At 37.8% G+C, this 26,188-nt stretch overlaps 1 protein-coding gene across 1 annotated transcript in view; it reads right to left on the reverse strand.

The window, feature by feature from the left end:
- Positions 1–26,188, reverse strand: part of LAMA3 (laminin subunit alpha 3) — a 250,272-nt gene that overhangs the window by 114,518 nt on the left and 109,566 nt on the right. Inside the window, exons 14-24 of the mRNA XM_025429300.3 lie at positions 25,809–25,855; positions 24,745–24,844; positions 23,989–24,041; positions 23,660–23,765; positions 22,835–22,934; positions 16,098–16,254; positions 11,073–11,205; positions 9,296–9,438; positions 7,095–7,192; positions 6,441–6,594; positions 147–307 (exon numbers count right to left, since the gene is read on the reverse strand). Of these exons, the coding sequence (XP_025285085.3) occupies positions 147–307; positions 6,441–6,594; positions 7,095–7,192; positions 9,296–9,438; positions 11,073–11,205; positions 16,098–16,254; positions 22,835–22,934; positions 23,660–23,765; positions 23,989–24,041; positions 24,745–24,844; positions 25,809–25,855 (1,252 nt within the window). The remainder of the gene's footprint in view (positions 1–146; positions 308–6,440; positions 6,595–7,094; positions 7,193–9,295; positions 9,439–11,072; positions 11,206–16,097; positions 16,255–22,834; positions 22,935–23,659; positions 23,766–23,988; positions 24,042–24,744; positions 24,845–25,808; positions 25,856–26,188) is intronic.

Genomic DNA, 26,188 nt, shown 5'->3' on the forward strand with positions numbered 1-26,188 from the left:
ACTCACACCAGAGGTGACACCAGATAGCCCAGTCATCTGCTTATTTTCAAGATCAAAAGGAAACAACTTCCCAATCTAGATAAAAACCAAGGCTGACCTCCTGATTGATCAGGTCCAAAGGAATCCCCCAGGGCATGACTGATTACCTGTACTTGCAGCTGTAAATGTTCACTTGGCCTATCAGGACAGACCCAGGGCTCTCCATGTGCACATCAACCTCAGACAGCTGGTCTACTTCCGTGGAATACTCAACCATGATCACGTAGTTGCCAACCCGTGGGACCTGCAGCCGCAGATGCAGCTCCACCTGTCAGAGAGCCCGAGCAGATGGATGTGAAATGTACTGGATGTGTTTACATACGCAAGTAAAACCAGGGCTGAGAAGACACCTGGAAACGGTTTTATATGTCATCATAGTAAGAAACGTGGTCCTATAGGTAGGAATGCCAGATAAAATACAGGATGAGCCATTAAATTTGAAATTCAGATAAACATTGTTTATCTGCAATTCAAATTTAATAGAGCATTGGTATTTTTATTTTCTAAATCTGGCAACCCTACTTATAGGGGCTTCTACTCCTTTCACCCATCTATTTGTTTTGTTTCTTAAGGCCAAAGACACTCTAAAACTTGAGGTAAAGAGGAATCTCCAATGGGTGATAAGAGGAATAGAAGTATGCCTTGAGGATCTTTTACTGCTTTTCAACTTAAAAAATGAACTTTAAATTATATGGATGCAGATAATGTGAAGTGAGACATGCATCCCACTCCTGCGGTAGTAACTAATAAGACTTTGGTTTTCATACTTCCAAATTGTCCATGTCTAAAAATGCACACATATATACTTTTTTAAAAGAAAAATTGCTCATAGTAGGCAATCACAGATGCTTTTGGAGCATCACAGCAGAGACAAGTAGCTCCAACAGAGTCATATGACTTGTAAAACCAAAAGTATTTACTACCTGGCCTTTTACCAAAAACAAAAACAACCAAAAAAAAAAAAAAATGCCCATACCCCCATTTGGAGTTTGGAGTCTGGAATCATGCTGCTTCCAGCTATGTGACTTTGAGCAAGTTACTTAAAGTCTATATGCCTCAGTATCCTCCTGTGTAAAAATGAAGATAACAAAAGTATACCCCTCTTAAAATTATTATGAGGATTAAATGAATATACGAAGAACTTTTAGAAGTGTGTTTGGCATGTCACAAACACTATATAAACACTGATGATTATAACTCTGATTATTTCCTTTTGCCATGACTTGCTATTTTTACTCAAAAATATTTTCTCTGTTTATAACAGTACATGCAGATAAACTTCATTTTCTTAATGGCTTCCTACCATTCCAAATAGTATGAGCAAAAAATAATTTATTCAACTAATCCCCAATTGATGAACACTTAGGTTGTCTCTAATTTTCCCTATAAAATATAATGCTATATGATGATAGATAGATAGATAGATAGATAGATAGATAGATAGACAGATAGATAGATATTCTTATGCTAGTATTCTGTAAGATTCATAGAAGTAGAATTGCTAGGTCAAAGTATAAGTGCATATTGAATGTCCATGCCAATACTAGAACTACATTCTGTAGCACCTTAACCCCCTCAGTCTGCAAGCTCAGGCCCAGCAAGCTTTACCACATTTAATTAAAATCCTCCTGCCCCTTGCTTTCAGGATATTCACATTTACTGTTCTCTCTGCACAGCACTGAACCACACAACTAATATTTTCCACAGTGATTTTTCTATCACTTATATAATAGAAAGACTTCCCGCAGGGAAAAAATGTGGATTATCCACACCACTTTTCCACTCTGTTACACAGTGAAATATGGGTCCAAATGGGGAGGTTATTATCAACAATAATATGCCCAGATGCCCTGGGCATCTCCAAACAAGGGTTCCTCTTTCTTAACCCACCAAAACATACACAGGGCAATGATGTATTCACTTTTCTCCCAGAAGTTATTATTGGCTGCCAGTTTTATCACAGTAGTGTAATATAAGTTTCTACTGTTCTTTCCACTCTGAGTCCTGTAGATTGATTTCTTTAGAAGACTTGTAGGAAGGCTTTTGAATACATCTGTTGGTAAAAGGTTTTGAGAAACTCAGATAAAAGACAAATGATGGCAAATGGAAACTTTACTATTTGTTGTTTGTTATCAATCATGTATCTTAGTAAAAGGGAATTTTAACAGAACCAGTGTAAAACTGGAAGGATCCTTCTGGTTTTATGGTATAGAATTGTCCTCACCTAGTTATAAGTGTTTCAAGATAAAGATGTAAAAAGTGGGCATGTCAAATCTAATGCTTACACAAAGCTAAGAGGGATGATTACCATATCTGATGTCAAAATGAATCTTTGAAATGATTTGGTCAATCTATACTTAATAAACACCTGCTCTATGCCAGTTCACATGATGGATATACAATGGGAAACAAGACAGACTTGATCTTTGCCCTCAGACAGACTTCTGGAAAAAAGGAAAGAAAAGAGAGAGGGATGGTATGTGGTGTATTTGAATTAAGACAAAGCTTACAATATATCTGAAAGTCTTGGGAAAGAGTAAAAATAAAATTTCTAGACAAAAAAGTTTGAGGTTGGTTTACAATGGGTAAATAAGCATTCTAAAATGTGTGTTTTGTAAAAGAAGAGATCAGAATTACTGGATAACTTTTGACTTTGTTGGAAAATACATACTTAAGAACATATGTTAAAATATTAAAGGTAGTCACTAAAATATCAGAAAACAATCTGTACCCATCAAACAAGCAGAAAAAAATTGTCTCAATCAAACAGAGGTAGGTGGTGCCTGGCTGGCTCAGTTGGTACATCATGCTACTCTTGACCTCAAGGTCATGGGTTCAAGTCCTATGTTGGGCCTAGAGCTTACTTTAAAACAAACAAACCAGAAGTAGATAAATTATTTTTAAGAAGGTAAATTAAAGGCTAGTAAACAGGTACAGCCACTCTGGAAAACAGTATGGAGGTTAAAAACTCAAAAAGTTAAAAATAGAGCTACCCTACAACCTGTCAATTGCACTCCTAGGTATTTTTCCAAAGGATATAAACATAGTGATTCATGCATATAAACACGCACCCCAATGTTTATAGCCACAATGTCCACAATAGCCAAAATATGGAAAGAGCCCAGATGTCCACCGACAGATAAATGAATAAAGAAGACGTAGTGTGTGTGTGTGTGTGTGTGTGTGTGTGTGTGTGTATAGAATAGAATATTACTCAGCCATCAAAAATAATGAAATCTTGCCATTTGCAATGATGTGGATGCACCTAGAGGGTACTGTGCTAACTGAAATAAGTCAGTCAGAGAAAAAAAAATACTTTATGATTTCAGTGATATGTGGAATTTAAGGAACAAAACAGATGAGTATAGGGGAAGGGAAGGAAAAATAAAATAAGATGAAAACAGAAAGAGAGGCAAAGTATAAGAGACTCTTAACTATAGGAAAGAAACTGACTAAAGGTTGGAGGTGAGGTGGGTGGGGGATGGGATAATTGGGTGATGGGCATTAGGGAGGGCACTTGTAGTAATGAACACTGGGTATTGTGTGAACATGATGAATCACTAAATTCTATCTCTGAAACTAATAATGTAGTATATGCTAATTAAATTGAATTTGAAAAAAGCTAGTAAACAAAATAAATAAAATGAGAAAAATAAGTTCAATATGTCTGAAATCACAATAAATATAAATGGATTAAAATCACATTGTAAAACAGAGATGATCAAACTGAAATATAAAAAAATATATAGATAGGAATTTGTTCACAAGAGACAGAGGCTTGCCTGGTGTACAACAGTGTGATATGACTTTAAAAGATGAACTGTCCATATTCCCTTTCTCAGAAAGAATAAAGAAGGGAAACTCAGGTGGCAGTAAGGGCCAAGGCTATGAATTAACAAAGAAATAGGACCAGAGCAGCCTTCATGGCATATGTGTGAGACGAAGAGCTATAAGTAAATAAAGGAGGCCATTTAATAGAAGAAGAAGTGAACAGGCAAACACAGAGAGAGAAAGGAAAGCTTCTGTGAGAGCCAGGTATCTCTTTCCCTCAAAGATTCCTAGGAGACATGAACATACTCAGTTCTTGCCCTTGGAATCCTGACAGACCTCTCTGTATCTTAGAAAAGGAAAAACTGTTCATATGAGCTAGGCTTAGTGGGTTGCTCTTTCAGCCCATGGTGCTGACTAGAACACATAATAGCAGTATGGCTAACAGTTACTAAGTGATCACTGTGTGCTGGGCATCACAACAAGAGCCCATGGATTTTTTTTTATTTAATATTTTTTCATGGATTATTTAATTTAATGTACTCATGATGTAGCTACTATTCTTATCTCCATTTGGTATACTAGTAAATTCAGACCTACAGAGATTTTAGAGCTAGTTACTGATGACCCAAGACATGCAGGTAGTTTCACTCCAGAACAATCTTGAGCATCCAACTACACATGGTTTCCAAAATGGAAGATGGAGGGTGCCTAGGTGGCTCAGTCAGTTAAGCATCTGCCTTCAAATCAGGTCATGATCCTGGAGTCCTGGAATGGAGCCCTGTGTCAGGCTCTCTGTTCAGGGAGGGGCCTGCTTCTCTCTCTCCTTGCCCCCTGCTCATGCTCCTTCTCACTATCTCTTTCTGTTTCAAATAGAGTCTTAAAAAAAATAGTGGAGGGGTTACTCTGCATTGCTCCAGGTGGCTAATGATAACAAAAGTTAGCCTACCTCTAGGAGAAAATTACTCCTCCATCAATTTAAGTATTCAACAGAGGTTAAATAAATGTTTTATAAGGATAATTTTAAAAGGACTCTTTCACAGAAAGAAAAATCAAATGATTTCTCAGACCTCTTCTAAAGCCATTAATCTTTGAATTTTAGCACAATGATCTATTATAGCACTGTCCAATAGAACTTTTCTGAAGTAGCAAAAATATCCTATAATCTGTGTTTTCCAATAAGGTGGCCACTAGACATATGTGGTTACTGAGCACTTGAAATGTGGCTAGTGCAACTGAGGAACAGGCTGTTTAGCTCTAGTTAGCTTTAGTTAATTAATTTAAATTTATATAGTCACATGGGCTGGTCACTACTGCATTGGACAACACAAGTCTGGAAGCATTTAAATAAAATAGTAAAACAGACTGTTAAGTAAAACTAGACTGCCCAGGGCTTAGTTTTATGCATTGTGCAAATATGACCCTGCCCAACACTTCAGTGCTGTGGCTCTGGGCTAAATTGGGGGCAAGGATACTTCCTGATGAGTCATCAGCATCATTTCCTGGAGGTTGGCCCTTCTCAACAGGAAATGTTCTCTGCTGTCTGGGGAACACACACACACACAGCTGTGTATGTGTGCATATTTATGTATGTGCATGCATGTGTGTGTGTGTGTGTGTGTGTGTATACACAGCATGGAGAGGGAGGGATACAGCAGACTGTTAGAACGGAGTGGAAATGAGATCATTAGTTTTTCTTTATGCATATGCATATTGCTTTACTTGTTATAACAGGTATACATATTTTTTTTTTGCAAAAAAAAACCCTCTACATTTAAAATAAAATGAAATGAAGACTAAAGAAATATCCTTAAAATCCTATAACAGCTGCCCTGGAAATGTTAGCAATATAGTCACAAAAATGTACACATCTATATATCCAGGAAATATTCCTTAATCCCATACATGTCATCAGTCTGCACATTTAATCATGAACATTTTCCTCAAAGGTACAACACGGAGAATGCTGTAAAAAGTCAGGAATGGAAATGTTGTGAAGGAAAGTTTTTTTCAGTGTCTTTATTTCAAGGTGTTGCATTGTGTGTTCTTAGTCTTGATATACAGTACTTCTAAACCAACTCTTGAATCAGTAGAGTCTTACATTGTTTTAAGGCTTAAAAAACTCAGGGAAGAAAAGCAATGCCCGAACCTGTAGAAACCTGTCCTCTAAGTCATAAGCGAGGTGCCTTGGGATGTAGCAGTTCCAGACTCTGAGCTCAAAGAAATCAGCCTTTACAAACTGCTTAGCCTGAGGGGCTGAACAGTCAGTGAGCATTACATCCTTTTAGGGTAAGCTGTGTGGTTTCTGGAGGGCTTTTAGAAAGACCTTGCCCCGAATCAGGTAGAGCCGGATGCACCCTTATAAGTCTCAAGAATGCAAAGGAGAGAATTCTGTGATTGCCCATGTTCCTGTCCTGTCTCGAAAGTGCTCAAAGACTAACCTTATTATGCTCCATGTGGTGTACCGCCCAGCCACAACCTGGATCAGAGAACTCAGTATACCTATAATTAACACCTCTGAGAAATTCTTCCAGGTTTCCCTGAATTTGAGAAGCAAATGTGGCTAAGAGTTTTCAGCAGATGTAGACGGAGAGGTAGCAATAGCTTTTGACAGTAAAAAAAGGCTGCCCCACCTCTCTCCCACTGAGGTCCGCCATGACTGGGTGTGCGGGGGTGGGCTGCCTCAATGCCAAGGGTCTTGGCTCCCCATCAAGCAGGAAGTGTCTGGCCTCACAAGCCAGGGCACAGGGGAATCGGGTCACTGGCAAATGCTGGTAAAGCAAGCAACTTCAACAACAACAACAAAATACAGCAGTTACAACTCAGAACAAAACACAACATCAGAGTGCATCCCCAAAGGATTCCTTCCATCCCGTTCATTCATCATTCCTTCAACAAATTCTCCTACCAATTGCCTACTGTAGGAATCAGGTGGTAAATTTTCATTTGCATGAAGAATAAAAAAAAGGAAAGTTCCATCAACCCGGATTCTATCTTAAGCCCTTCCCTTCAGCAGATGCATGACCCTGAAGCTGTTACTTAGTCAAGCATCCATATTTCTTTCTATGTGCTAGAGGGTGGGTGTCACTCTCCGTGCCAGCTACCGTGTGCAAAGTGCTTTGTGACTCTCGTATATAAAACAGTCGACTGCCTCAGAGAAAAACCACAATTAAATAATTATCCAAAGCATCTTGCTGCACTAGTGATGCTGAGGCCTCTCACAAATCCTTCCACCAAAAGTTCCTAATTTAGAGGACCTCGAGAAGCACCCCTGCCCCCATACTAACTTCTCCTGGGGAGGTCCTGAGTCGGCGCATGGCTGTGTGACTGGCAGTTGCAGAGAGGATGCCTCATAGTAGTCTCTGGGAAGCAGCACCAGGTAGTCCTAGTAAATGAAGACCAAAAGGAAAATTACTCATCTGTTGGTGGACTTTCTTTAGTAATAAAACAGTCAAGCATGCCAGTTAAGTTAGTAACGACCAAGGGAAGCTCAAGACATTAAATTCTCCACAAAAGCTGCTTTATTCTACCCCCTGACTCACCAAAACACACAAAGCAACCTGTCGCAGGTGCTTCAAGCATTAGAGATAAGCATCTCAGGGTGAACGCTTTTGTATTCAAATCTCAGGGGAAATTTTACCATCTTTTCTAGATTGTGTATAAATTAAAAAATAAACAAAGATAATAAACTACCAACTGATGATCTGTTCCCTTGAAATACTGGATGCTTTCATCAACACATATCAGAATGCTTAATTGTGGATCATGTATTATGGCTTTTTACTCCCACACCAAAGCAACGCTTGCCTGGCATGGTATAAACGATGTTTTGTGATCCTGGTGAATCACAGGCTGAAACTGGCTGACTGCCTGTCTTAGGAGATGAGAGGAAGAATGTGTTCCATGGACTGTGCCAAATGAAGCCCACAATGTAAATTCAGCTAAACAGCTCTTCAGGAAAGAGCAGGTCTCCAGGTTTCTGAGACACTGATGGCTTGACAGCTTCAGAGCAATGCTGGCATCACCGCCTATGTGCAGAGGGAAGGAGGAGGGATGTCTGCCACAACTGTGAAGATACTCATACACCAGCCATAAGAATTTTTTCTCCTTAGGGTCCTTAATTTGTCCATGATGGAGAAAAAGAGAAATGCATGGAGAGGAAAAGTAGCAGATGGGGCTCAGTGGTCTACCATGGGGGTCTCACTACCCCAGTGGGCTTTAATTTAACAGTGGTTATTGTTCTCTTATTGAGTTTCCTCAGGTTGGGACCATAGCCTCTCATTGCTTTATGGTCCTATAGATCCTAGGAGACCAAAGGTTGATAAGTAGGCATTCAATAAAATATCTCTAGAGAAAACGAGCTCATAACATGGAAGCATATATATGAGTCATTACACAACTGCACTGACTAAATGTCATCAAGTATCTTCCATGTCTATAGAGTAACATAATGACTTTCTTTCATTTATCCAACTTTGTACCCATTGTTGGCATCAACGAAATTTTCCTTGTCCTCATTTCTAACATCCACGAAAAATTCTAAAACTTCTATAAAGCAACAAAGCTTTCTACCAAGAAGATGCAAGAAAAATAGGGACTGAATGAATAGCATAAACCTTCACACTATCTTAAGATTCCAGATTTGGAAAGGACAGATATGGATAAACACCATCCCTATTACAGGGAAGAGATAACTGAGGCAGGCTTGGAGTTAAAGAACTGCCTAAGATATGCTAATCTTGCCAATCAAAAAGATTGTATCAGAAGGAAAAGCTTGCTGTTTTCCACTCTGACTGCCTGAAACCACGCGTTTGCCAAAGACTTTATTTTCAGAAGACCTTTTTTTTTTTTTTTATAACATACCAATATCTCAGCAGTTTTCATCCCTTAATTACCCATGGATTCTCTGGCTATTCTATTAATGTGCAAGAACAGAGCTTTTTCCTAGATGCAAAGTACTTTGTCCAGGGCCATCTGTCTGGTGAGACTATTGCCTACATTTGAAGTAGAAGGCAGGGAATGTCAGAGAAGAACTGGCTCTCCCTTCTTTTCTGCCATGAACAACTTCGATATTAGGATCTGCTCTTCCTGTAGCTTCTTCTGATTCATTCCACACAATTACCAGAGAGACTGATTTTCTAAGATGTCCTTCTGATTCATAATGAAAAATCCCAAAGAAGCTTTTGAAGGGTGGGGACATATGCACATTAAGGTTTTGCATTTTTATTCTGATAACTTTGAGTCATTATGAGTTATAGTTGGTTTGGTTATTTTGTCTGAGAGCAGCTGGCTGAAGAATCTAAAGATATTTTGAGTTGGCTCTAATGCCATTTGAGGGCAAATATCACCATAGTTTCTTGTGTCTGAAAGGGAATTGCCTGTGATTTTAATATCTTAGGGTCTCTGTGGATCACTGTGGGTCACTGTGGGTGAGACCATCTTAAGGGGGGAGAATCCCACATAACTCTCCACTCAGAAGGGCTCTTACCAGGAGGACTCCCTCTGATTTAATACAAGCAATCCATGTCCCTGGTGCAATTGAAAATGGGTCTGCCAAACCATTTCCAGGGATGGTGACAAAGGCTGGTACCTTACTCGGCAAGAAGATGACTTCTTTGCTTTGAGCAGCACCTGTCAGAAATAAAAACAACTACCTAAGGCATTTGTCTAGCAATTACTGTTAGGATTTGGGATAATCAGTTTTGAATATTCAATTTACTTCTGAAACGGTTTAAGATGGTTACCCATCATACTTACTGATCAAATTTATTGATTTTCTTTTTTTAATTATATGGATGCATCACATATGTATAAAACAGACCAGAAAGTTATTGATGTTAGCAGGCATGATGTACCCCGGGATTGTGAGTACTTTCTAAATTTGCTAAGTGACTAAGTATTTTAATAAATGTAAACTGCTTAGAGAAGTTCATTGCACATAATCAATGCTCAATTCATTACATTTGATCTTAAATTATTCTTTTTATTTCTATTGAAGAACATGTATTTTTTCTGAAATAAGAAAAAGTTTTGGTTTTCTGTTTGTTTTCAGAGTGCAAAGTTTTTCTTCTTCACAAAACAAATAGAAGACCTTCTATGAAAGCTCAGAAACCAACCAAACTGCTGTATCTGAGCACAATTGAGCCTTTACATCAGAAGGAACATTTGCTCCACATCCTTGCATTTTCTTTACAAACATCCACTAGATCTAGGTTCAGAGCACAAGGCAGTGCACGCAGCCTGAATGACCTTTGCTTCCTGATGGTGGGACTGGAAAGGTGAGGGATTACAGACCAAAAAGAAGGAGAATTTGGCACAACATGGACACTCGTATTTGGGAGGAGGTACAGGTTACTATAGGTTACACAGCCAGGGCCCCTGACTCAGGCATGAGGGCTTAGGAAAGGTGTCCCAGGGGACAGGAAAACAAACCACAGTGCATTCCACCAGCTTGAGTTCATGGAGAGCAAACCACTAATGAAACTGCCATCAAGGAGACATTGGTGTCTACGAGAAAGAGTCTGGGGTCAGAAGACTCCAGCTTGTCTGCAAAGACCAGCTGTGCACTTGGGCAATTTACTAAAACCTGTTGGCTCTGTTTCCTCTTCAGTTCTCATCAGTTCACAAACTTATCTTGTGAGGAAATCAGTGCCAAAGTACTTTATATGTGATAAAGCAAGCTTCCTAGTTTTTTATATCATTCATCAACATCCAGCCTCATGATCTGGCTGCCACAACTCAAGAGCACCCTCACTGACCCCAATGACTGCCATGGATGTTGAACAAAGATGTTTGTATTTCAATCTTAAATAGTAGATTTCTACTGGCACCGTTTTGTGTCCATGTGAAATTCCTAGTGCTTCTTGGGATCTGTTGCCAGGAATGGTAGAAGCTCTAATTCTTGAAGAACAGACCTCAAGACCTTAGCTCTGACAGCACTGAGATCTGCCTCTGACTATGCTTCCCTCTGCCCTTGGGAATTCCTCACCCCTCAATGAGGTTTGCATGTTCCTCTTTGTACCTCTCTTGGGCTTTGTGCTTTACAACATTCACCTTAAAAATTCCTCTCCTGACTCATCTCTCCTTGGACTATTTGGTTTGTCTGAAAAACTGGGAAAATTCAGGGCAGTAGGCCAAGCTCCCACCCTTATCAGACTACATCAGACTTTATCTTTTCTCTGGAGGTAACTTTGTGTGAAAATTGGAGAAAATGTTCCACGAAGTAATCATTTCTTAATCCAACAGAGGCTAGAAAATTTGCCTACCTGCCTCAGCCCAGGATGGATAAAGAGTCACGCGACCAGATACTGCTTCAGTTCCAGGGTTAATATATTTCAGAATAACATGAAACAAGGAGAGACTTGACTTCCCCACATTCAACATGATCCTCACTTCATTCTGAAAAATACCAAAAAGCCAGACAGTATAGAACAGACAACTGGCTAAAAGAAATGCAGGCCAAACAGTGATTATACTCCATTTAACTTTCACTAGTGGGTACTACTACTCGTGTGTACACACACTCACTTTCTCTCTCCCTCACACTCACTCACACTCAGCAAGCACCAAATAATTAACTCTGTGGCAGATGGAAATAGGCAGGCCTAACAATAAATCAAGAACACTTACAATTAAAGTTACAGTGAAAACCTGTTCCCTCAGCAACTGAGATCCTCTTTGGACCCTTCTGGAATCAGGCAGACAGAGTGAATATTAGCTGGACTAGTTTAAGGAAAGCCATAGTGACAGGGCAACCACCATGGGCTGGGAGAACAAAAAGGCAGAAGAGAAGGAAAGGATAGCATTATTTAACACCATCACTCCTATATTGAGACCACAGGTCATATTTCTAAAATTCTAAATGGTCACAGAATGCTATGTTGGCTAAACAAAGGTTAAAATACCCCAAATACATTAGTGATAAAATCTGGATGTAACTAAAATATGCCTAAGTCACATGCAATTGATCTCAATTTCTATCCATAAGAATGTGGGCTTTAAAAAAATTATTTTATTTTGCAGCATGATGAGTGTACTTTAAAAAAAAAGATTTTACTTATTTATTTGAGAGAGAGAGAGAGAGAGTGCACAAGTAGAGGGGAGAGGCAGAGGGAGAAGGAGATGCTTAATCAACTGAAGCAGATGCTTATTCAACTGAAGCACCGAGGCACCCCCATGATCAGTGTACTCTTTAAACCTATTCACCTATTTAAGTCATCCCCTCACCCACTTCCCCTCTGGTAACCACCAGTTTGTTCTCTATAGTTAAGAATTTGTTTCTTGGTTTGTCTCTCTCTCTCTCCTTTTATTCCTTTGCTTGTTTGTTTCATTTTTTAATTCTACACATAAGTGAAATCATATGGTATTTGTCTTTGACTGACTTATTTTGCTTAGTGTTATACTCTCTAGATCGATCCACATTGTTACAAATGGCAAGATTTCATTCTTTTTATGGCTGAATAATATTCCATTCCCATAATAAAGAGGACGATCCAACAAGAGGATGCAACAATTGTAAATACTTATACACCCAACATGTGAGCACCCAAATAAATAAAAACAGTTATTTACAAGCAAAGGAAATAATCAAGAGTAACACAATAATAGGGGACTTTAACATCCCACTTACACTGATGGACAGATCATCCAAACAGAAAATCAACAAGGAAACTGTGGTTTTGAATGACACATTGAATGAGATGGATTTAATAGACATATTCAGAGCATTCCATCCTAAAACAACAGAATACACATTCTTTTTGACTGCACACAGAACTGTCTCTAGAATAGATCATATTTTAGGGCAAGTCTCAACAAATTCAAAAAGGTCGAAGTCATACTATGCACCTTTTCTGACCACAACACTATGAAACCAGAGATTAACCACAAGAAAAAGTCTGGAAAGAACACAAATATATGGAGGTTAAATAACATACTCCTAAACAATGAATGGGTCAGTAAAGAAATCAAAGAAGAAATAAAATACTACATAGAGACAAAGGAAAATGAAAACACAAAGGTCCTGTTCTACGAGGGAAGTTTATAGCAACACAGGCTTACCCCAAGAAGAAAAATCTCAAATCAACAACCTAACACTACCCCTATATAAGCTAGAAAAAGAATAATAAACAAAACTCAAACCTAGCAAAAGGAAGGAAATGATAAAGATTAAAGCAGAAATAAATGATACAGAAACTAAATAAACAAAACCCAAAAAAACAATAGAATAGATCAATGAAACTGGGAGCTTATTTTTTAAAAATATCAACAAAATTGATTAACCCTCTAGCTAGACTCACCAAAAAATAAAAGAGAGAGAGAGAGAGAGAGAGAGGAAACCCAGATAAACAAAATCACTAATAAAATAGAAGTAACAACAAACACCACAGAAATACAAACAACTATAACAGAATATTATGAAAACCTATATACCAACAAATTGGACAGCTTAGATGAAATGGATAAATTTCTAGAAACATACAACCTACCAAAATGAAAGTAGGAATAGAAAATTTGAATAAAGAAATTACCAGTAATTAAACTGAATTGGTAATCAAAAAACTCCCCAAAAAACAAGTCCAGGACCAGACAGCTTCATAGGCAAATCCTACCAAACATTTCAAGAAGAGTTAATGCCCATTCTCAAACTATTCCAAAAAAATAGAAGAGGAAGGAAAACTTCCAAATTCAATCTATTTGATGACAGTATCACTTTGATACCAAAACCAGATAAAACACCACAAAAAAAAGAATTACAGGCCAGTATCTCTGATGAACATTGATGCAAAAATCCTCAATAAAATATTAACAAACAGAATCCAACAATACATTTTGAAAAATCATTCAGCATGAATCAAGTGGGATTTATTCCTGGGATGCAAGGGTGGTTCAATATCTGCAAAACACTCAATGTGATACATCACATCAGTATGAGAAAGGATAAAAGCCATATGGTCATTTCGACAGATGCAGAGAAAGCATTTGACAAAGTACAACAAAGACTCTTGATTTAAAAAAAAAAAATCCTCTGTAAAGTAGATCTAGAAGGAACATAAGTCAACATAATCAAAGCCTTATATAAAAACCCACAGACAACATCATACTCAGTGGTGAAAAACTGAGAGCTCTTCTGCTAAGGTCAGGACCAAGACAAGGATGTCCACTCTCCCCACTTACTCAGCATAGGGCTAGAAGTCCTAGCTTCAGCAATCAGACAACAGAAAGAAATAAAAAGCATCCACGTTGATAAGAGAGAAGTAAAACTCTCACTATTGGCAAATGACATGATACTCTATATAGAAAACCTTAAAGATGCCACTGAATGTGGGCTTCCTGACAGAACCAATCTCTAAGTGTTAGTTTCCATTTTGAAAAATAAAAATGCAAAACTGTATAAGGAACAAAGTTAGGAATGATTTGATGGACACTACTAAGTTCTTCTGCTGATGAAAAATATTTAGATAAACTCCATCATTTGAAATTCATTTCCTTTGTGGGATGCCTGGATGGCTCAGTCAGCTGTCTGCCTCCAGCTCGGGTCATGATCCTGGAGTCCTGGGATTGAGCCCCGCTTCAGGCTCCGGAGCTCCCTGCTCAGCGGAGAATCTGCTTCTCCCTCTCCCTTCACCCCTCCCTACCACTCATTCTCTCTCTCTCTGTCAAATAAATAAATAAAATCTTTTTTAAAAAAAGAAATTCATTTCTTTTTTAAAAAAAATTCCATAACTCTTCTAACACAAATTAGTCATTCTTTCAAACTGTAAACACCTGTGAGAAGATATCACCTTAACTAGACTGTCTGTCATTCACAGCCTATTATGACTTAATGGATGCCACTGTTTTTTTCTAAATAATGAAGGTCAGGTTGCTAAAGAAACTGAATTTTATATTTGGGAGAAGGAGAAAGCAGTGAGATCTTAAGATACTAGGTACTGTTGGGGTGACTGGGTAGCTCAGTCAGTTAAGCATCCAACTCTTGGTTTTAGCTCAGGTCATGATCTCAGGGTCATGAGATATAGTCCCATGTCGGGCTCTGCACTTAGTGGAGAGTCTGCTTGAGATTTTCTCCCTCTTCCCCTGTCCCTACCCTGTGGCTCATGTGCGCTCTCTATGTCTCTCTCTCTAAAATAAATAAATAAATCTAAAAAAGGGGGGATCCTAGGTACTGTTTGAGAAAGTAGCCTCATGGGGGACAATTAGGCAAGAAGCCATATTAGAACCAATGATGGCTCCAAGAGAACTGCGACCCTGTCCCTGTTTCTCTAAGGAGTGGCTTACATAAACATAACAAGTATTAGTTCTGGATCTGCTAAGGACAAATATTGGGTTACCATGGTCATCAATTTACTTCTTGTGCTGAATTTCTCCACTGAGAAACACAGTTTGAAGAAACCAACCTCAAAGAGAAATCCTGAGAACAAAACTTCTCAATGACTATACAGAAATTGTTAGTTACAAATATTGTATAAGTTCTAAAAATAACAAGAAAATGTGTAAATTCCATAACTCTTCCAACACAAAGCCAAGAGAGATGGATATGGTAGAGAAGAATGAAGGAAAGGAGAAACACAGAAAAGAAAAATTAAATATCACTAAAACTCCTCATTTATCTTAATTTCTACTCATGTAGTAATTCAGAGTTTAAAGAGGCAAAAAAAAAAAAAATCCACAGCACTGGTCAAATATTAACAACACACACATTATTGAAATTATTTAATTCAAATAATTTTTATTCTCTACAAATGTCTTTATTTCTTTTTCTCTACAAATGTCTTTAAAGAAAAGTGTCTCTTATGTTAAAATGTAGACTAATCTCACTTGGGAAACAACTTTTTTTTTTTTAAGATTTTATTCATGAGAGACATGAGGAGAGAGAGAGAGGCAGAGATACAGGCAGAGGGAGAAGCAGGCTCCATGCAGGGAGCCCAACATGGGACTCAATACCAGGTCTCCAGGATCATGCCCTGGGCTGAAGACGGTGCTAAACCGCTGAGCCACCTGGGCTGCCCGGGAAACAACTTCTTATAAGAAGGCTTTAGAGATCAACACCACTTTAACCCTTTCTTCAACTGATTTGGTGACCAAATTAAATTAACAATAAACTGTGATATTGATACATATATTTATCAGTTAAAATCTAATCCTGCCCCACACTCCATCCATAGCCTGGAGAAAAAGAATCCTGGAGTCAGTGTGGGGAATGGTTTACCTTTTGGAGGAACTCACTGAGAGTGCTGTGGGTAAGTATATGCCCTACCCCACCATGAAGTAACTTCTTGCTGGCTACATACTTGTACTGAGGTCATTTGAGCATATCCTCTCCAGCTAAACTCAGGAAACTCCAGGGGATCAAATCCAAATCGAAGTTCTCTTCCATTAGGTGTAGTACCATCTTCAATTTCATACTTCATATGATGCAAATCCGGGAAATAGTAGTTGTTTTCAGGTCTTTTGTAAATAAAAAGTAAACGTGGATACAGCAAGTTATGTTCACTGATAGGCCAAATATTCTTTAATCTCAATAGCTATTGCTAAAGAACTCCCACCAAATTGACAGAATACAATAAATAAGAAGAAATGAAAGAGCCACCCCTTTGCTTTTTCTTTAAATTATTGCTTTCATTCATGTAAACATTCACATAAAATATACCCAATACCTATCAGTCTATGCAATAAAATGAGAAAAATCACTTAGCACAACCCATAGTAGTAGCCTCCTTTAATATGTTCTAAATTGTTGTCAACAACTTAGCAAAATCAAATTAGCTTATTTACTATAAATTCATTCACTCATTAATGTATTTATATTCACTCATTACACAAATATTCATATATATGTGCCGGGTACTGTTGCTAAGTACCATTTATGCAACAGCGAGTGTGATATAAAACATTTCATATGCTAAGTTTACAAGCATATTTCATATGCTAAGTTTATATATGGGGAGATACATTTTTCTCCCTATATATATTTTTGAATCATTAAAAAGACTTTTTTATGCCTTGTATTTTCTTAAGCTATAAACCTATAAATGGATTCCTTTCAAGGGTCCAAACATGGTAGTCATAGAGAAGGATCAAAAATATTCCAATGCTTGTGTGACATTTCATATTCAAACAATTTGAAGTTCTTCAAAATGGCACATTTTGACAATCTAGTCACAAACTAATATCAGTAGATTTAAAGCCATTAAGATCATTTAGTCAAAGGAAATAAGAGGTCATCATCCTATATCACAAGTAGAATTACAAATGCTTACAATTTCTCTGGAAGTGATATACAAAGGTCCTTAAAAATTGACCTAGTAATTCTACTTCCAGGAATATATTCTAAAGAATGATTTTACACATAGTATCAAAGAATTAACATACAGGAATGTTTATAATAGTGAAAACCTAGAAACAACGTAAATAGTTTAAATTTGTGTACAATTTTGAAATACAATTATTAAATCATTTAAAAATTATGAAATATGTAACCATTAATATTTCTGAAGACTAATGATAATGGAAAATGTCTGCAATATGATGTAAAGAAAACTTAAAAGCTTTACAATGAACATACATTACATCTATTACCACAAAAATTATTTAGAAAACAAGGTGAAAGTGAATGCTTGTAAGAAAAATGAAGAATGCTCAAATAATATCATAAACAAACATTGGGAGGAATTTAATACAAAAGGACCAAACCTAGAGAAAAGGTGGTATGGCATCTTTGATGCTAGTTTTCTATCCTTTTATCCTAGCTAGAATTTACCACTGAATCAAAAGACAATTTCGTATGTATGTATTGGCTGTAATGTAAAAAAAAAAAAAATCAATGTTTTTGCCTCTGGGTAGGTAATTTAATTCCTATTTGGTTGTATTATTTCTACCTGAAAAATAGCCAGTTGCCTACATAGTTGGAAAGAAAAAAACTTTTGCTGGTTAAGTGGGGGAAAGCTCACTTTATCAACAGTAAGGTGAGAAGAGATAAAACCTGGGTGGAAATGTTTCTGAACCTATTTACAAAATTCCTCTGGTGCATCAGGTGCCTCATTAGTCTTCAGGGAAACAAACCCTCAGATGTGTCCTCCTTTACATACCCTTTATTATGTGGCCCAGCAATGATTGCCATTTAGAAATGACTGAAGAAAGCTCAGCTGGGTTGCTCTGACTTTTAGAATTCAAATGCTGAAAACATCAAGGGAAAGAGGAGAAGCACCATAAGAACTAAATACTGACAATTTAACTACACTAAAGATTTCTTTATTAATCTGTTGATAATGCAGAAGTAGTGAAGATGCTTGCAATTTAGAAGTTGCATTTCACAGTTTCCAGCATATGATTAAAAGCCAGAATATTAAAAATAAGTTTTTTCTTACCTCTACCGAGAGAAAATTATGGATAGATCATGGTTTCAAAAAAATCTATATTGATCTAACAGATAATATTCAGAACATTCCACCCTAAAACAACAGAATACTCATTCTTTTCAAGTGCACACAGAACAGTCTCCAGAACAGATCACATATTAGGCCACAAAATGAGCCTCAACAAATTCAAGAAGATTGAAGTCATACTATGCACCTTTTCTTTTTTTTCCTTTTCTTATTTTTTAAGGTTTTATTTATTTATTCATGAGAAACACACACAGAGAGGCAGAGACACAGGCAGAGGGACAAGCAGGCTCCCTTCAGGGAACCCCATGTGGAACTCAATCCCAGGGCCCTGGGATCACGCCCTGAGCCAAAGGCAGATGCTCAACTACTGAGCCACCCAGGTGGCTTTTTTGACCACAACACTGAAACTAGAGACCAACCACAAGAAAAAATCTGGAAAGAGCACAAATATATGGAGGTTAAATAACATGCTACTAAACAATGAATGGGCCAATCAAGAAATCAAGGAAGAAATAAAGTATTACATAGGGACAAAGGAAAATAAAAACACAAAGGTCCAAAATCTTTGGGATCCGGCAAAAGCTGTTTTAAGAGGGAAGTTTATAGCAACACAGGCTACCCCAAGAAGCAAGAAAAATCTCAGATCAACAACCTAACATTATCCTTACAGAAGCTAGAAAAAGAACAAACAAAACCCAAACCCAGCAAAAGGAAGGAAATGATAAAGATCAGAGCAGAAATAAATGAAATAGAAACTAAAAAAACAATAGAACAGATCAATGAAAACAAGAGCTGGTTTTTTGAAAAGATCAACAAAATTGATAAACCTTTAACCAGACTTGAGAGAGAGAGAGAAAGTCAAATAAACAAAATTGGAAATAAAAGAGGAGAAAAAAAACAACCACACTGAAATACAAAGGATTATATGAGAATATTGTGAAAAATTATATTCTCACAAATCGGACATCTAGAAGTGGATAAATTCCTAGAAACATATAATCTCTTAAAAAGGAATCAGGAAGAAATAGAAAAATTGAACAGACTGATTACCAGCAATGAAATTGAATCAGTAATCAAAATAAACTCCCAACAAACAAAAGACCAGGACCAGATGGATTCACAGATGAAATCTCCCAAACATTTAAAGAAGAGTTAACATCTATTGTTCTCAAACTATTCCAAAAAAATGAAAGAGGAAGGAAAGCTTACAAATTCATTCTATGAAGCCAGCATTACCCTGATACCAAAACCAGGTAAAGAAACTAAACACACACACACACACACACACACGCACACACACACACACGAGTGTGTACACATATACACACAAAACTGGAGGCCAATATCTCTGATGAACATAGTTGCAAAAATCCTCAACAAAATATTAGCAAGCAGAATCCAACAATACACTAAAATAGCCATTGAGCACTATCAAGTGGGATTTACTCCTGAGATGCAAATCAATCAATGTGATATATCACATATGATAAAAACCATATGATCATTTCAATAGATGCAGAAAAAGCATTTGACAAAGTACAACATCCATTTATGATAAAAAAAAAAACTCTTAACAAAGTAAGTTTACAGGGAACATACCTCAACATAATAAATGCATTATAAGAAAAACTCACAATAAACATCATACTCAATGGGGAAAAACGCTTTCCCTTTAAGGTAAGGAACAAGATAAGGATGTCTGTCCACTCTCACTACTTTTATTCAACATAGCAATGGAAATTCTAGCCATAGCAATCATACAAAACAAGGGACTAAAAGGTATCCAAATTGGTAAGGAAGAAGTAAAACTTTCACTATTTGTAGATGACATGATACTATACAAAGACTCCCCTAAAAATTCCACCAGAAGACTATCAAAACTAATAAATGAATTCAGTAAAATTGCATTGCATTTCTATACACTAACAATGAAGTAGCAGAAATAGAAATTAAGAAAACAGTCTCATTTAAAATTACACCAAAAATAATAAAATACCTAGGAATAATCTTAACCAAAGAGATAAAGACCAGTGTTCCAAAAAATATAAAAGATTGATGAAAGAAATTGAAGAGGACAGAAAGAAATGGAAAGACATTCCATGCCAATGCGTTGGAAAAACAAATACTGTTAAAATGTCGGGATGCCTGGGTGAGGTTGAGCTCCTGCCTTTGGCTCAGGGCACGATCCCAGGGTTCTGGGATTGAAGTCCTGCAATGGGCTCCCTGCGGGGAGCCTGCTTCTCCCTCTGCCTGTGTCTCTGCCTCTCTCTCTGTGTCTCTCATGAATAAATAAATAAAATCTTTTAAAAATATATTGTTAAAATGTCCACTTCACCAAAACGATCTACATGCTTAATGCAATCCCTATCAAAAGGCCAACAGCATTTTTCACAAAACTAAAACAAATCATCCTAAGTGTGTATGGAACCACAAAAGACCCCCAAATAGCTAAAGCAATCTCGAAAAAGAATGAAACTAGAGGTATCACAATCCCAGATTTCAATATATATTACAAAGCTGTAGTAATGAAAAACACTATGGTACCTGCACAAAAGTATGCACATAAGTCAATAGAACATAACAGAGAGCCCAGAAATAAACCAGTAATTTTATGGTCAATTAATCTTCAACTAAGGAGAAAAGAATATGCAATGGGAAATAAACAGTCTCTAAAAATGGTGTTGGGAAAACTGGATAACTACATGTAAAAGAATGAAACTGGATTAGTTTATTACACCATTTACAAAAATAAACTGAAAATGGGTTAAGGACCTAAATATGAGACCTGAAACCATAAAAATCCTTGAAGAGAGCGGACAGTAATTTCTCTAACATCGGCCATAGCAATTTGTCTAGATATGTCTCCTAAGGCAAGGGAAACAAAAACAAAAATAAACTACTGTGACTACATAAAAATATAAAGCTCTGCACAGCAGAGGAAGTAATCAACAAAACTAAAATACAACCTACAGGATGGAATTTGAAAATGACATATCTGATAAACGGATAGCATCCAAAATTTATAAATAATTTTACAACTCAACATCAAAAAACCACATAATCCAATTTGGAAAAGGAAGGAGACATGAATAGACATTTCTCAAAGAAGACCTGCAGATGGCCAGTAGACACATGAAATGATGCTCCACATCACTCATCATCAGGAAAATGCAAATCAAAACCACAGTGAAACTCACACCTATCAGAATGACTAAAATCAAAACCACTAGAAACAACAGGTGTTGGGCAGGATGTAGAGAAAAAGGAACCGTCATGCACGGCTGGTGGGAATGCAACTGGAGCAGCCACTGTGGAAAACAGTTCCTCGAAAATTTAAAAATAGAATTACCATATAATCCAGTAATTTCACTTCCTGCTATTTACCTCCAAAATAGGAAACACTAACTTGAAAAGACACATGCACCCCTATGTTTATAGCAGCTTTACTTATAATAGCCAAATAATGGAAGCAACTCAGTGTCCCTCCCTCAATAAATGAATGGACAAAGAAGACATGGTATATATACATAAAATAATATTATAAATATATATAAATAATATTATAAAATAATATTAACTACATATATATGTAGTGGAATATATATAGAAATACATACATAGTGGAAAAAGGAATGAAAATCTTGCCATTTGCAACAACACGGTTGGAGCTAGAAGATGTAACACTAAGTGAAATGAATCAGTCAGAAAAAGACAAATACCATATGATCTTACATATATGTAGAATTTAAGAAACAAAACAAATAAAAAAGAGACAAGTAAAAAACCAGCCTCTTAGCTATAGAGAACAAAATGGTTGTTACTGGAAGGGAGATGAGTGGGAGGTTGGGTAAAATAGATGAGGCAGATTAAGAGCATGCTTATCATGATGAGCAGAGTAATGTATAAAATTTTTGAATCACTATATTTTATACCTGAAATTCATACATCATTGTATGTTAATTATACTGAAGTTTTTTTTAAAAATTTAAATCTATAATTGTTAAATATGACAGGACACAGAGACAGTACGCTGACATACTTGTGACAGCCCCCACCACCCCCACCCCACCCCCACCCCACCCCCACCCCCGGGGAGCTCAGTCTCCACTTACTCCCTTGCTCCTCTAGTTCATTTGAATTAGCTCCTGCATGAGATGAGGGACTTCATCTCGTTTCTAGAGTTTTCTTCCGATTCCTTCCAGACGCACCCAGGGTAACAGAGCTGGCCTCCCCTTGCCTTCTGTAGGGGTCCCAAGGGAGGAGTTGGCACTGACTCTTTTTGGCCCAGGCACCTGCCCATCTGTTGGGCCCTCCATGCTGTCTTTTACATGGAGGTTCAGCCATGGGAACCCACCTCAAGCATCCAGCTCTAGTCTTGTCCACCTGGCTTTTTGCACCTGTGGGAACTTTCCATGAGGCAGCTCTGTAACCTAAAAAATGGATGTCTTTAGAGCAACCTTACCTCCTGCTTTAATTGGGCCCACTGACAAGTGTCCAGATTTCAAATGACAGTACGGCTTCATGTGCCCTCTCTCCTGCTCTCTCCTGGGGACAGCTTATCTCATCACCAGAACTGTCCCCACAGATGGGACTGAGAGCCTCCCATGACATCAGTATGGGAGAAAACCTCCCTGCAGACTCACCGTTGGCACGCCTTCCCCACGACATGTTCTCGGCAATGGCATCCTCCAGAGGGCCCGCTGCACATGGGAGTGACCGCTCCACCAATGTCACACTGACACCCTGAAGGTCGGGAAACAACAGCAGTGACCCATCAGAGCATCTCTATGCTGAAGCTTCCCCTCCTTCTACAAGAAGCAGAAATCGGTAAGGCCAGGGCTGCTTCTTACCCCTGCCACATCTGATATCCAGCAGATGTTCGAAATATGTGGGGACCTCCCACACGAAGATGGGAGGAGCCCCCCCAAAGTCTACTTGTAAGCTGGAGGTACACTTGGAGGTCAGCTCCGACACTGCTGTCCAGTGTAATGGGCTAGGAGCCAGAGAGCTAAACATGATTGAGCAGCTCTTGTAAACAACGTCTGCTCATGAGAGTCTGTGGAAGGAATATAACAGTAGCCTTGTGGGGCCACACGCCTGCAGGTGTATTATTTAACACAATATTACCTCTAAAATATGGTGTGAGCTGTTTTAATCATACAAAATATACCTTCAAAATGACTGAGTCTTGATGTTATTTACGAAATTAACAGATGACTCCCCCTCCGTCCCAATTATGTTTTCTGTAATTAAACCAACAATGTTTTGGTAGAAGAAAAGTGGAAGCAGCCCCAACTGCAATTTGTTACTAGTCTCAACTGAGTATTTGGCCAAATTCCCCGGATAGGGTTTTTAAATCCCATCCCATCAGAAAGACTGCAGGAAGCCAAGGGAATTCAAGAAAGATGATCCGGACAGTCTCTGCCCATCAAAGCTGGCTTTTTGCAGGACCCACTGGAAGTATTTACCTTGACACCCAAAGTAATTGCTCTTTTTCAAAGCAAAATATCCATCTTCACACGTGTCACAGGAATCGCCACTGACATGGGACTTGCAGTGACAGTCACCATCTCGCTGCAGAATAAGCCAGATGACAACATTTGGTAAAATCACACAATTCGCTAATCTTCAAGATTTAAAACTGACTCATTGTATAACGTGAGGCGAGGATCTGAAGACATTCAGAGAGATATCAGCATGCCCTGTAAGATGACAGAGGCACTAATGTCCTCCCACAGACACCCCAACATCAACTGCTCTAACATCTCACTGGTTTGCCAACAATCGGCCCGCTTACCTGCCCACACTCTCCGATTCCACTCACTGTCCCCGCCACGTGGCACTGGCACTCTGTGAAGAAAAGAGAGCGTCCTTGGACCAAGGTTGCACAAAGGACAGCCTTTGGCTCTGGAAACGTGACACAGCAGCAATCCTACATGTGTGGTCACTTTCAGGCAAGCTTCAGCAGAATTCCAGTTTGCTCCACTGAAGCCTAAAATAGGACTGCTTTCTGGGGTCAGCAGAACCACCAGATCAATACCATCTACCTACGGGAAGTAATGGCTAGTTTATGACCACTCTGACACAAAGGCTGCAGTATCATGGATTTTTAAATGATTCCAAGGTCAAGGTCATTACTGATATGTTTGCATGAAACCATACCCTATTTTAAGGACACATCCGCTCCACTTAGTCAACTTTAGCTTGGTGTTTTTAAGTTTTTATCTTGACTTCAATCTAAGCATAAAATGAAAATAAAATCAAACCCAAAAGAGGGGTTTATAAAAAGTAAGGCAATATAAACCATTTATCAAGTGGCTGCCTTTGCAAACAACAAAATACATATGGAAACAGGATATAAATCCCTTGCCGAGATTTTCAAAATGACAGAAGTTCTGCCAAAAGTAGGGGGAAAAACATCAAAACATTTACATGAAATTCCAGACAAATTGAACTTATTAAATAAATAGCTCTTTTGTGGGTTTAGTCACTGAAACAGAGAAAATTAAGAGGAATTTGCAATATAGTAAGTTATTATGCATAAAAACCTTACCTGAACACCCATTGGGGTTTTCTTTGGCCAGATTCCAATATAACGGTTTGCAGATGCTACAAGAAGGACTTTCAGCATGAGGCTTGCATTGGCAATATCCCTTTGAAAGAAAATCAAACTAACACTTGACATCTCAAAATTAAGACATGTTTTCAAACATATGTTCTGAACAAAACTTGTCAGAGAATTATATGTTGGCCATGAAAAGTAAATTAAGTGTAACCAGAGGGAATAAAACTGTACTGCGCTGATTTCAGCAAACTGCTCATGGCTTTTGTTTTATTCTTCATTTATTTTTTTTCTACACATAATCCATATTTGCGGTTAAAACAAAATTGGGAAATACAGAAAAAAAACATTGAAAAATCATTTTATTTTTAACAATTATCTGTTGATTCTATTACAGTACAAACTACTCATTTAAATGGAAAAATATCAGGGGCAGCCCAGGTGGCTCAGCCGTTTAGTGGGGCCTTCAGCCCAGGGCGTGATCCTGGAGACTAGGGATCAAGTCCCACTTCGGGCTCCCTGCATGAAATCTGCTTCTCCCTGGGCCTGTGTCTCTGTCTCTGTGTGTGTGTGTGTGTCTCTCATGAATAAATAAATAAAATAATTATTTTATTAAATTATTAAATTATTTTATTAAATAAATAAAATAATTATTTTAAAAAATAATAAATGGAAAAATATCTGAATATTTAACATTTTGAGGTTCAGAGAATGATGTTTATCTGAAAGTACTTTTGTAATGCGCATGGGTCCCTGCCTCATTGTAAGGATGCAGAACCTCTCTTCCTCAGTCCTCAAATGCCTGGAGGTCCACCATCTCCAGGCTTGAAGCTAAGACAGATAATTTCAAAAGCACTTAGAAAACTAACTGGAACACCACAATATTCACAGTATCACATATGCACTTTGACCAAGAGCAATGACTTCTTTAGCAATTTGGATTCGGGTCCTATTTTAATTACTTTTAATTTCAGGAAGCTCCTAAGTGCATTCGTCTGTAATATGGATCAAAATACATCAGTCAGAATTGTAACCTTTGGTAAGCTTCTACTTACCAAACTGGAGTCCAGGGTACCGGCTGGGTCACAGACACTTCTGGAACCTGTACATGATTTAGAAACATATTAAACGCCTGGTGTTTTTATGTCTGCTTGTCTCTTGGTTTGTTTTATTTGTTTTTAAAAAGAATGCATCTATGTGTGTATTTCTTTATAGATGGACTTCGCATGTAATTCAGAAAAAGGCACACCCTGATAACCATTATGCTCCTTAATCCCCGAATCACTTTTTTGGCCACTTAACTCCATTCTCTGCCTACTATTTAAAGTTCATTTCTGACTGATGGAGACTAGGGAGAGGAGATTCTAGAATTTGGAATATCTTTAAGATTATCCAGAAGGGGGCAATATTGCACCAACAGACTTTTTAATTGCCC

Source organism: Canis lupus, chromosome 7 (genome assembly GCF_003254725.2).
Source record: "Canis lupus dingo isolate Sandy chromosome 7, ASM325472v2, whole genome shotgun sequence".
In the NCBI taxonomy this organism is placed as follows: domain Eukaryota; kingdom Metazoa; phylum Chordata; class Mammalia; order Carnivora; family Canidae; genus Canis; species Canis lupus.